At 48.4% G+C, this 13,452-nt stretch overlaps 1 protein-coding gene across 1 annotated transcript in view; it reads right to left on the reverse strand.

Annotated features, from left to right (window-relative positions):
* Positions 1–13,452, reverse strand: part of NELL2 (neural EGFL like 2) — a 1,025,546-nt gene that overhangs the window by 619,432 nt on the left and 392,662 nt on the right. The window contains exon 9 of the mRNA XM_086919530.1: positions 12,923–13,025. Coding sequence (XP_086775656.1) covers positions 12,923–13,025 — 103 coding nt within the window. The remainder of the gene's footprint in view (positions 1–12,922; positions 13,026–13,452) is intronic.

Raw genomic sequence — 13,452 nt, forward strand, 5'->3', positions numbered from 1 at the left:
CGGAGACCCGACTACCTGCTTTTCGAACCTAAGAGCAAACAATGCACCTTATTGATCGTTCTGTTTCATGTTTGTTAGCAATCTTGATTTAAAGCTGCGCTTTCAAATTCCAAGCACAATAGGAAGTGATGTTCAGTAAATATGAATACAGATTCTGCCTCCCTCATTAACACATAAATATCCCCCCATGGCTCACGCTCATTGGGTATCAGATCTGCCTCATATAGGACTTTAAATGGCGTCCCGGTCCGTAGACAGCCAAGGAGTTACAATTTGCACCCTGTACCTGACACAAACCCTTCCAATTGCATTAAACAAGCCTTCCTGAGAGTTACACGTGGGAACACTAAAAGGATGAATGAAATCTGCTGGCCTGGTATTCACATCTGGGAACGCCAGGCTATATAAATAATGCATAAACTATTCCGCAGGGCAGGCTTAAGTAAAATTCGAGCTTCTGCCTGCCAATGAAAAATTGCATGACTGCAAGAACAGTGTTTCGAAAAAGCTTCCATCTCTCAGGAACCAGTACCTGGGCCAGATTGGGTGTGAGCGTGTGTGTCTGTAAGTACATAAATATGGTGTGATAGCAGTGAATGTGAAAGATGGTCGTATTTTTGTACGTGCACATTCTGTACAGAAAGAAAGGAGTTTTGTACGGGGCGTGTGTCCACATCACTCAGCTACAGTTCAGCAGGAATCTGACTGCCCAACATAGTACCTAGATAACCCGGCAGTGGGAGTACCTGCAGGGTGGTGACGTGGGGTGGGGGAGGGGCAGGGTGGGGGGTAGTAATGTATGGATTACGGAGCTGCCCAGGTAAGTAAACATTCAAATAAATAAAATGAATTTCGTTGAGTGCATTGCATCCCCAAATGCGATGCAGTACGCGCAGCGAAATTTGTTTTATTTATTTAAATTTTTACTTACCTGTAAAACTCCGTAATCCATACATTATTACCCCCCACCCTGCCCCTCCCCCTCCCCCTCCCCACATCACCGCCCTGCTGGTACTCCCACTGCCGGCCGTGGTTGCCGTGAGCCCCACAACACGCTGGATGTCCGGAAACAGTCCCAGGGAATAGCACCCATCTGCACATGCAGATGTAAATCTTAATTTGTTTTATAGACTGGGCCACATGAACTATATGATGCTGCGGCGTTTCTCCCATAATTATCAATTTGTCGTATTTGACACATAATCCACCAATCTGCTGCAAAATATGCAGATTTTACAAAAAAATGGTTTCTACCTCAACGTGATCAAAAGTTAGTATAAACATGGCAACACGTGTTCTTGCCAGGTTGACTGGTCATCTTTCAATTGTTTATTGTATTATTTGGGTACTTACTCGTACTAATTCTACACTACACTAAGAGGAAATCTTTTCTGCGACAGTGTTACATATGTAAAAAATTGCAAAATAATGAAGTAAAAATATCACAAAATGTGCCGCATTAGGGCGCATAATTTGCCTTTCAACCCTGCCCCGTATTTTAGTCCTCCCCTGAAGCATAATTCCAGGAGCCCTGCCTTTAGAATACAGAGATCTTCAGGAAAAAAATACATGAATTCAGACTGCAATATGTACTGAAATAGCAGTGTGTCATACCTCTTAATTATGCTGACTACGGGACAGTTCATGGCTCTCGCAAACCCTTTATTGAGGCTATTGGGGTGTGTATTTGCTGTTCTCACTCCAAATGCATTTTGTTATTTGCAGGCATTATCAATGTTTAGAATCTTTAGATTTTCTTAATTTTCCCAATAGTCACTGGGGGATATGTACAAGGAAATGGTGGAGAGAGACGTTAGCCTTCTTGGTTAACTCCTTTCTCCACCACTTCGGAAAAGCAAGGTTGCACGATATTCACAAGGATATGGTGCAGCCTTGCTTTTCCCCCTGCGATGGCGCTAAGTTTCACAACTTAGCGCTAATGCATCACAATTTAGCACCAACGCACGCACCCGTGCACCAGAGTGAATGTCTGCAAGCAGGGAGGTTGGTTTATGTACAGGAAGGTGTCTCTTCCTGCACATAAACAAACCTAAAATGCCAGTTTGTAACTTACATGTGTGCTGCTTCATGCAGCACATATGTAAGTTACAAAACACCTTCCTGTACATAAACAAAGCATGGCATTTCTAAAAGCATTTCTCCTTGTATCACCAACTTATGACCAGGGTTTTCCTGGTTTTAAGTTTGGCGTTAGCTCCTATTTACGCTGACCTTGTGAATAGGGGGCAGCGTAAATATCAATGGTTGTTGTGGTGGAATGCCCACCACAACACCCACTGCATGCCCCTTTCATGCTAAACACAGCGCAAAAGGTGGCCTATTCACAAGGCAGCATTATGCCACGTTAAGTGGCTTAACGCTGCCTTGTGAATGAGGCGAAACCCCTATCACCATCACAATGTCACTAAAAGTGACGATGTGATGGCGATAGGGGCTTGTGCCCCATTGTCTCTAGTTATCTGGAATCTCATTCTTCCACATCTAGGTTCCATCTTTTTTACATTGATCCACTATTCTTTGACTTTGTGACCCACCGCCCCGCATCCCCACCAAGCCAGGAAATCCAGCGTAGATCATGTGGTAAAGATCTGCACGCCACCTCTAAGGTGGTTTGAACCAAAGAGGGTTTTGTAGTATTGAGTCACAAGGATACTTTCAAATAAGAGGGTGAGGCATCAGTCCCTGCAATATCTAAGGTTAAACACCAACTATTTCACTAAACACATAATCTTTGAAAAAGTGATTGGAAAAAAATCTTCCCTAGGCTTAATAAGAAACTGTATTGAGCTGTCCTACAGATGAACAAGAGAGGTGCTTGATTTTTAGTTTTCGGCAGATCAAAACAAATACATTTCAAATATGTGAAATTCTCTTTGCTTGGTAGGCCTTAATGCCCAAAATATTAGACACAAATAGCAGTATTAAAACCTGCTCTAGTTAGTCCGTGTGCGTTTTTGTTCTTTAAATGTCGCCACAGTGGGGCAAAATGGGATCCAGGTCTTAGCCACAGACAGCTTTAGCTATTGTTTCTGTTATATTATATATACTTGAGAGAGCTTTGGGTCAGGCCTTTGCTCATGATTGGATGGGTGTAGAAGTCACCCCCAAGATGGACAACCACGACAATGTAGGGGTAGTAACAGTCTTTATTAAGGTCCTTAAAATGCAGAGAACACAACAACCTCAGCCACAGCTCCCGGTCACAACAGGTGACTCTCTCGTTAACCCTCAGCGCTCGCCTTCGAATCTTGGTCGTGATGACATTCTAAAGGATGTCACCGCGAGCAGTTCCATTATACACAGCGCTGCAATGCAGGGGCGGAGGCGCGGTGGTAGAAGATACCACAATGGGCTTGTCTCTCTCGCTTACCTGCTCCTGATTTGATTGCATTCCTCCCTTTTCTTGTGTTATCTCACCCAGGAGCATTACAGGTTCGCAGTGCTAAGACTGGATGATGAATCTTTCCATTGCTGATGTCTAACCTTACTTTTCATTGCCTGATGGTGAACATTTTTCACTCTCTTTCTCCATACTCCCCATCTACCCGTCTCCCTCCTTTTCTTCCCCACACACCCCTTGACCCTTGTTTTTTGTTTTAATTTTTCTCTCTCCAAGTAATTAGTGGGTGTCTATCATAAAATGTTTCCAAACATTTCAACCACCTGCAAGTGTACTGCAGAACTATGTATAGCAAGCACCAATGAATGGTTTTCTCGTACATACACTGCTGCCTTCTTTGTACAGGATTTATCAAAAAAAGACAAATGGATTCAAAGATAGCCTTCATTAAAGGTGTCATTTGTTAAAACATTAGAAATGCATTCAAAGATGTCCAGCATGATGCACATGTATCCACAGCAGCCATCTTGTAATGTATTTCAATCAATCAATCAATTAGGGTTTTTGTAGAGCGTGAGGGTCTCAAGGCACTCTGGGACTCTGGCTGGCAACTCCATATTTGAAATGCTTGAAAACCTATTCCAAGATGGCAGCCAATGGAGTGCGCATATTCACAACACCTAGCTAAGCCAAATAAAGAATAAACAAAGCCAATAGGTTTAATGGTGTGACCTATTGCATCACCAATGCGTATTTAACATTTGTACTGACTTAAGTTTTCTTCCATTAGAAATCACGCATTCCCTCTAATTGGCTTACAGAGCAGAGAAAGTCAACCTGGGCAAAATGTACAGCCTGCATATCAGGAGACTTGAAGGAAATAGGCAGTTTGCACTGCTTAGCTCTTGCCACCAAACTCTAGATTCGAATTAAACGTGAATCGAACCGCAATCAGAATCATAGGAACATTAGCACATTGGCCATGGAAGCAGGGATTCATAAAACAACACTCCATAAAAATACTACATTAAGAACACGGCCACTGTTTTGTGACATGTCTGTGAATAGCTTAAACATGGACAGAGAGCATGTGAAAAGATGTTGGAATAGGACAAACACAAGTTGAGATCTCTTTAAAAGTTGTTTTGGAGTTCAATAAAATACAGCGAGTGTCATTCAAAGAAAAAACTGCTTCCAGTTTAGACCGTTCATCAGTGTCTACCTTTTGTGAACAATGCAAGACAACACTCGTTTCTACCAACCAACTCCGGCTGTGAGTGATAGAATTAATAGGAAGTGCTTAGCAATACACAGCAGAGCCAAAGCCCTGTCCTCATGCCCCCAGCGCACATTGACAGCATGATATTTAGAAAGAGATACGGACTGCTGGGCCATTCTGAATAAATTATAACCACCTGGAAGCAAATCAAATCCAATCACTCCCCCATGAAGGCCACGGGAGAGAGTGTAAATAAATCATGCTGCCTTCAGATCTCTGGGTGTGGAATCTGCCCAGGGGTGCCCTGTAACTGCTACCAGCTTCTCCTCCAGAGGCATAATTCCTTCTTTCATAACCTCTGGAAGACAAGCCAGCGCTGCTGGGAGTGACCTTTCAGTATCAGAGAAACCACAATTCAAGGAGTGACGGGTATCCAGAGATGCAAATGTCAGTGTTTCATTTCATCTTTTAGTAATCAAGGTAAAGTAGCGAACACAGTGCAGTTCGGGTGTGAATGATGATCACAAAAAATGGGTAATTTTATACCTGCCAACTTGAACAAAACCCTCACCGTGTGAGAAAGGGAACAGGGCCTTGGAAGGGGCCAGGCCCCCTGCCGAGAAGTACCTAAGAGGCACTTTTGAACCCCGCCCTGCCCCAAAGCCCCCGCCTTCCCTCCCAAAGAAGCTTGCTGCGTCTGGTGCCGATGTCTTCGGGTTTTCACACCCCTTAATGGAAAGGGGCGACCACTCGGTCCCCCCGAACGTATGGTAGGGGGCCCGGATCCCCCCGGGAAACCATTTTGGGCGGGAGGCGTGTCTCGGCTGGTATGCCCGAAGCGGCGTAGCCGGGGCGCGCCTTTTTCCCGCCCAAGAGGGGTTGTCCTAGACACCTACACCGTTGGCCACGCCCTGTAGGCAGACCGGAGGAGGGTACACGCCCTCCCGAAGAAGAATAAAAGGAGCAACAATCCAAAGAAGCATCCTCTTGTTCCTGTGCTTGGAAGCTGCACCTCCTCGTTGCACGTGAGCCCTTGACGGAACAAGGAGCCATTTTTGAGAACTTGTAATTTTTGTGCTTCTCTTTCAGCGACTCTGAACCTTTGGATCCAGGACCTCGTCGAGCAACAAGGTTCGAATATCCGACAACGATGCCTGGCAAGAAGGTCGGAAAGAAGGCTGGAACTGAACAGATGCTTTCGCCGCAAACTTAAGACTTGGTTATTCACTAAGAGGTAGGACCTGGTTCGGTCAGACTCTCGCTTTTTCCCAGTCCCTCTGTGAGATATGATCCTGGTTTCTCTTCATGGGGACAATCTTGTAATCTTAGCGCCGGGACACCTCCGTCGGAGGTAGCTGTGCGCTCTATAAGCTTCATGAAATAAATAAATAAATAAAATGCTTCGTATGCTGATGAAGGATATGGCGAGCATGAAAAAACAGATGGCGGCAATGAACAATACGGGCAGACCGAAGAAAGTCATCGGACCAGCATTGCCGGGAGTAGTCCCCGCTGGGAGAGGTAAAAGGGCCAGGAATAGGGCGGCAGGGGGGGAGGCCCCAGTTCCCGAGTCACCCCCGGCAAGCACGGTTAGTCCAGTGGAGGCCCCGGTTCCGATCCCGGACGCGGGACAACCGATCCCTGTTGTAGTTACGCCCATTAACAAGGGGGATATGCCTCCGGAGTTGGCCGCCCAGTTAGCCGCATGGCTCGGCAAAAATACCGAGGGTGCTACGGCGCCAGGAGATACGGCCGAAGAGGCCAGGTTACTAATGAAGCAGTTGCGGCAATCGAGAGATGCTGCGAAGGCGAATCTCCCTCTTGTTTCCCCTCGGGTTCCCTCGGAACGACCGGCGTCTGGCGTTGGAACAACAGCAGGACCAGCTACCGATTCGGGTAAGCAGCCATTGCCAATGGCAAGGGAGGGATCGTTACCCTCAAGAAGGGAAAGGGTGGTCCAACATATCCCGCTGGCCACAAAAGAATTGATTTGGGCTGATAAATATGTGAATATGTTTTCTCTCTTGACTGACCACCATGAGGTAGAGCATGTTAAAAGTCAGAAGGATTTGTTGCACCTGAGCGTATGGCGTGCAAAAATGGCGGGATTCAGGGTGGATGAGACGATCTCTAATTGGGCCAAGGCATTCGCAATGTTCACTGCGATCATGGGGGAACGTAGGCCCGAGGTGTTGACTGAATTGGCTTGCTACCAGACAATGGATTTCTATGAGACATATGAAGCAAACCAATGGTTGGGTATGATAGTAAGTTTCGTAAGGCCAAGGAGCACGACTCATCCCTGACGTGGGATTGTTTCGACTCCATCTCTTGGCAGAAGCAGCTCCTGCCGGGCACGACGAAGTCGTCTTCGCTTGGCGGGAATGGGTCGGAGCCTTCCCGCCATTATTCAGCGGCGCCCTTTCGAGCGGGCACCAATAGTGACCACCAACCAAGGAGTAGTGGGAACGGGGGTAAAAAGGGGGTCTGTTGGAGCTTTAACAGAGGCAAGTGCACGAGGCCACAAGGGACATGTAAGTTCAGGCATGAGTGTGCGGGGTGCGGGCACTCTTCACACCCTGAGAGTTCGTGCAGAGCCAAGAATGGTGATACAGGGGGTAGAGGAGGGGCCAAACAGGTCTAATGTCGACCAAGGGGCACCGCTACCTACCCCGTGGATATCATGGCAATGATCCCCTGGCTGAACGAATACCCTGATCATGTCTCCGCTGGGGTGTTGCGAGACGGTTTCTCGTATGGTTTCCACATCCCGGCGGGGGATTTTCGGGGGGAATCACGGTGTAAAAACCAACTGTCGGTGCAACAGCATACGGCGGTGGTGGAGAGTAAGATTGCAAAAGAGGTTGCCCGTGGCCGGGTTGCTGGCCCATATAGGCACCCGCCAGTCAATAATTTTGTTTGTTCACCACTGGGTGTAGTTTCCAAGAAGGACCCAGGTGAGTTTAGGTTAATTCATAACTTGTCGGCTCCTAGGGGCCTTTCGGTAAACGATGCGATTGATCCAGGAATCTGTACGGTGCGGTACGCATCATTCGATGAAGCCGTCGCCATGTTAAATCGCCTGGGGCCTGGAGCGCTGATGGCTAAATCGGATATTGAGTCAGGGTTCCGGTTGCTCCCGGTACACCCACAGGATCAGCGTCTGTTAGGTTTTGTTTTTCAAGGACGCTATTACATGGATAGATGTATGCCAATGGGTTGCTCTATCTCTTGTGCTTATTTTGAGAAATTCAGTTGTTTTTTGCAATGGGCATTCACCAGGGCCACGGGCTATACCCAGGTTATGCACTACCTAGACGATTTCTTGTTCTTGGGGCCAGCCGGTGACACGGAATGTGCACAGGCTTTACGGGAATTTTGCACGCTCATGAAGCAGTTTGGTGTGCCATTGGCACCAGGGAAAACGGTGGGGCCATCGACTTCACTCGAGTTTCTTGGAATTGAGCTCGATTCTGTGGAGGGATGCTTCCGTCTGCCCAAGGAAAAAGTGGTGAAGTTCAGGGCCTCTCTAGAACTGTGCATTAGCAAAGAGAAAGTTACTCTCTTTCAGTTACAGCAAGCAGTGGACCAGCTTAACTTCGCCCTTAGAGTGATACCGATGGCTCGCCCCTTTTCCCGCTCTATTGCACAAGCCATGGTCGGTCTCAAGGAAGGGCACCACCGCACGAGACTGTCTGCAGAGGTTCGCCAGGATATGCGCATATGGTTGGCATTTCTGGCGGACTTCAACGGTTGAGTTGTGTGGAGCAAGCCACCAGCTTCCTCGGAGTAGCTGGGTTTATGGACCGACTCGGCGGGGAGTGTGGGATTTGGCGCCATCTTCGGTAATCAATGGTCGGCACAGACATGGCCGACGTGGTGGCACGACAGTGGGCTCACAGGTAATATTGGGTTTCTTGAGCTGTTCCCCATTTTGGTGGCCTTGAATGCATGGCCAGATGGGTTTCGTGATCGCACAGTGGTGTTTTGGTCCGACAACATGACCGTGGTCGAATGTATAAATAATCAGGCAGCACACTGCAAGTGGATATTGAGATTACTGAAGGAAATTGTACTACTGTGTATGAGACTGAACGTCCAGTTTAGGGCAAGACACGTGCCGGGTGTACTGAACCAGGCGGCTGATGCACTCTCTCGTTCCCACATGCAGGCCTTCAGGGGTTACCTACCTTCCGCGGACTTGGTGGCGGCACCATTTCCCGAAGCTCTCTGGTTACTCGGTGCCCCGGATTACAGGACCTTGTGGGAGCAAGTCTAGCCCCCAGGACAAGGAAGGCATACGAAGGAGCGTTTCGTTCCTATTGGTCATTTTTGGGTCCAGCAAGAGGGGATCATTGGGGGCAGGAGGAGTATGTCCTGAAGTTTCTAGTGTCACTCCACCAGGCAGGCCGATCAGCGGCAACGGCCAATAGGCACCGGGCCGCCATTGCATTCATGGCGCAGGCGCATGGCATCAAGGACCCCACATCGTCCTTTCTGGTACAGAAGGCACTGCGTGGGTGGCAACGCCTCGAGGGTCATCGAATGGACGGGAGGCGCCCGATTGGGCTAGAAAGGTTGTCCCTGTTAATGTCCGTACTCCCTGCGACATGTTCATCCCAGTCAGAGGCAGTGCTGTTCCGGGCCGCTTTCGCATTAGCATTCCATGGGGCGATGCGGGTGAGCGAGCTGGTGGCAAAGAATAAGCAGGATACGGGGGGAGGTCTGTGTCGAGAACACTTTCTGATCAAGGGTGATTCAATGGTAGTCACAATAGCCAGGTCCAAAACCGATCAGGGAGCTATCAGGGACAGTATTGTTGTCCAGCGCATTTGAGGGTCCCCCATGAGCCCAGTGAAATGCGTTGAGGAATATTTAGCGCAAAGGGCGGTATGATGGGGGGGAAGCTTGCTGAGACACACCGACGCCACCCCCACTGACTAGGTTTCAGTTTCAGCGGGTGCTAACAATGGCAATCGCGGCAGCAGGCTTGGACCCGAGCGATTTTGGGACCCATTCCTTTCGGATAGGGGCTGCTACAGAGGCTACAGCCAGGGGTCTGGGTGTTGAAAAGGTGAAACAATTGGGACGTTGGTCCTCGAACTGTTATAAAAGGTATGTGCGGTTGCACATGTTGTGAAGCCAATGTCATGCACTCACGCTTCTTGTTTTCTGTTTGGTTTACAGTTTCGCGAGCAGGCTATGCGGGGCGGACTGTGCAGTTGACCCGACCAGCGGTCAAAGATCACCGGCTGAGGGAAGAGTGGTGTGGGTCGTTGGCCACTCATACGTGAGGCGTGCCGGGGACGTATTCAAAGCAGGTGACATGATTCACGTGGCTGGGGAATACGGGTACAGGGTGACCTTCCACGGAAGGGGCGGGCTCTGTATTGACCAATTTCAATGTTTTATTGAGGGACTCTTAGGGCGGACAAGGTCACCGCCGTCTGTATTCATAGTGCACCTGGGAGGCAATGATTTGGTAACGATTGGTCGACGAGTACTACTCGAGCAAATTCTATCCACTGTTAGTTGGTTGGCGAGAAGGGTCCCTGGGTGCACGATAGCATGGTCACACATGATTCCCAGGAAGGTGTGGCGGGGGGCCCTCTCTGTGACAGCTTTTAATCATTCAGTAAAGAAAGTCAATAACAAACTTAGTAGGTTGTTTCGCTCAGGACAGTTGCATTGTATTCCACATGGATGTATTCGGGGGGACCACATGTATCTCGAAGATGGGGTCCATTTGTCCTGGGAGGGGAATGTCTTACTCATAGGAGACTTCATAGCATGGTTAAAGGGTTTGTGAATTCATGACCTTTAGTAGGAGTTTGTGGGGGGTCCGGATAGCAGGTCAACTATCCGGCCTGTGGCGGTAAGGTCATGATCGGTGAGCAGTAATTTTAAGATCCCTAGAGGGGGGGCGCCACCCATTATGGATGGGAGCGCCCGGGGAGATGCGGCCATTGGCCCCTCACACGGGGAGGCGGCACCCTCTAAGTATGGGGTCGCCTAAAGGGAAGGAGGTCATAGGCCCCTCCCAGGGGAGGAGGCGGCTACGTGCCCCTCCTACGAATTTCCCGGGGCCAGGACATCCGCGACGGCGGATGTGGTAAGCAGTGTGGGGTGGGAGGGGGGTCTACGCTACCTTCTAGACACCTCACACGAGTCTTTGGACGACCACTAAGATGGCGTCGAGTTAAAAAGGGGCCCCAGCTAAGACAAGGGAAATTGGAAGTTGGCACAGAGGTACAGTCCTCTGTGCGCCCGCCCCTCACAAGTGAGGGGGGAGTTCTGGTATTAGGGATCTGACACCGGTTACGACCTTGCCGTTGGCCCGTAATGTTAGGATGTACAATTTTATTTAGAGAGTATGCATTTGCAGGATGTTTAGACTCGGCTAGGAGAACCTTTGTATTAGAGATTTGTTAAGGTTAGCCAATAAACATCGTAATGTATAAATGAAAATTGTACATGATATGAAACTGTTATTTTAATGTTTTTAATTTTGTTTCATATTTTAATAAATACGGCCGGGAGGGTAACTCCCTCCCGCCTTCCAAAAGCTCAAAGAACTGTGTCCGTCTTCCCATCCTTGGGGATTGTGTTGGGAGGGGGTGACAGGCATCCCGCCATATGGAAAGGGGCGACCACTCGGTCCCCCCGAACGTATGGTAGGGGGCCCGGATCCCCCCGGGAAACCATTTTGGGCGGGAGGCGTGTCTCGGCTGGTATGCCCGAAGCAGCGTAGCCGGGGCGCGCCTTTTTCCTGCCCAAGAGGGGTTGTCCTAGACACCTACACCGTTGGCCACGCCCTGTAGGCAGACCGGAGGAGGGTACACGCCCTCCCGAAGAAGAATAAAAGGAGCAACAATCCAAAGAAGCATCCTCTTGTTCCTGTGCTTGGAAGCTGCACCTCCTCGTTGCACGTGAGCCCTTGACGGAACAAGGAGCCATTTTTGACCCACCCACCAGCCCCTTATGGCAACGATTGGTATTGCAATTAAGTTGATTTACGGTGATAATATCTCTTTTTTCCAGGGTTTTATGTGTAATAAAGTTTGGATTGTTTTTAAGGCAATAAAATGATTTGCTTCATAGCATGTTTTCTCACTCAAATTAAGCGGAGTATCACAGTCTAGTTTAAAGATGTGTTACATGTGTAGATGAAAGTTTATATTGCAAATGTCCAGTTTAACCGCTTTTCCGCTCTTCATTAGGTTCAAAACGTCGTATTTAGTTTGGTCGGGCGGTAAGGTCATGATCGGTGAGCAGTAATTTCAAGATCCCTAGAGGGGGGGCGCCACCCATTATGGATGGGAGCGCCCGGGGGGAGGCGGCCATTGGCCCCTCACACGGGGAGGCGGCACCCTCTAAGTATGGGGTCGCCTAAAGGGAAGGCGGTCATAGGCCCCTCCCAGGGGAGGAGGCGGCTACGTGCCCCTCCTACGAATTTCCCGGGGCCAGGACATCCGCGACGGCGGATGTGGTAAGCAGTGTGGGGTGGGAGGGGGGTCTACCCTACCTTCTAGACACCTCACATGAGTCCTCGGACGACCACTAAGATGGCGTCGAGTTAAAAAGGGGCCCCAGCTAAGACAAGGGAAATTGGAAGTTGGCACAGAGGTACAGTCCTCTGTGCGCCCGTCCCTCACAAGTGAGGGGGGAGTTCTGGTATTAGGGATCTGACACCGGTTACGACCTTGCCGTTGGCCCGTAATGTTAGGATGTACAATTTTATTTAGAGAGTATGCATTTGCAGGATGTTTAGACTCGGCTAGGAGAACCTTTGTATTAGAGATTTGTTAAGGTTAGCCAATAAACATCGTAATGTATAAATGAAAATTGTACATGATATGAAACTGTTATTTTAATGTTTTTAATTTTGTTTCATATTTTAATAAATACGGCCGGGAGGGTAACTCCCTCCCGCCTTCCAAAAGCTCAAAGAACTGTGTCCGTCTTCCCATCCTTGGGGATTGTGTTGGGAGGGGTTGACAGGCATCCCGGCCATATGGATATCAGCAGTTCAAGCCCTCAGAAAACGAGCTGGAAAACCACTAGTTAAGGTGGTTGTCACCTCGCTTTCCCTGCCGTGAGATATCGGCTCCTCACCGGGTGATCGTGTGATGGGAGCACATATCCTGTATCACCGAGTGGCATTGTGTGAGCTGGCAGGTATGCTAGTTTGTAAATGAGAGCACACCACAAATTAGACTCTGATCACAATATTGCAGACTCTGAATCAAATTCTAATGCAATCTCTTCACTTTGGTCGCCGAGACTCAACAACGTGCAAATTCTTTACAGCAAACACAACAGTCAGGCATGATCTCACTTACGTTGGCATTCTTTGCAGCACTTGCCATCCACGTAGGCAGGAACATTATCCAGTGGGCAGTCTGGTGTTGGGCAGATCACAGTCTCACACTGGATGGTGCCATTCTGTGGAAGAAAAGGTAATTTTCAGATTCTGGGTGCAATATGACATGCTTTTGTGAAACCTATTTCAGACTAGTCCACTGGGCCTGTTTTTATAAGATTCGTATATTTTCAGTTTCTTTACTTAGCTGACATTGATTCCTGATTTACAAAGCCAAAGGCATGGGTTCAAAAGTTGGAAAGTTGCCTCTGTAGGAATGTGCCTCCATTTGGAGCATTTTTCCAATTTTTCATGGATTCACAAATAATGTCAGGAATAGTTCAGGAAATTTACCAAACGGGAGCTCCTGAAGATCTGGAATTACAAGGCAATTTGTCCAACTATAATGCATTTAGGTGTTCAAATTCATCTATTTAAAAATGCTATATCGCAAAAATAACAGTTGACTGACAGAATGCAGAACAATGTCATACATTCACCCCAGTACAT

This window comes from Lissotriton vulgaris, chromosome 1_1 (assembly GCF_964263255.1).
Source record: "Lissotriton vulgaris chromosome 1_1, aLisVul1.2, whole genome shotgun sequence".
Taxonomy (NCBI): Eukaryota; Metazoa; Chordata; class Amphibia; order Caudata; family Salamandridae; genus Lissotriton; species Lissotriton vulgaris.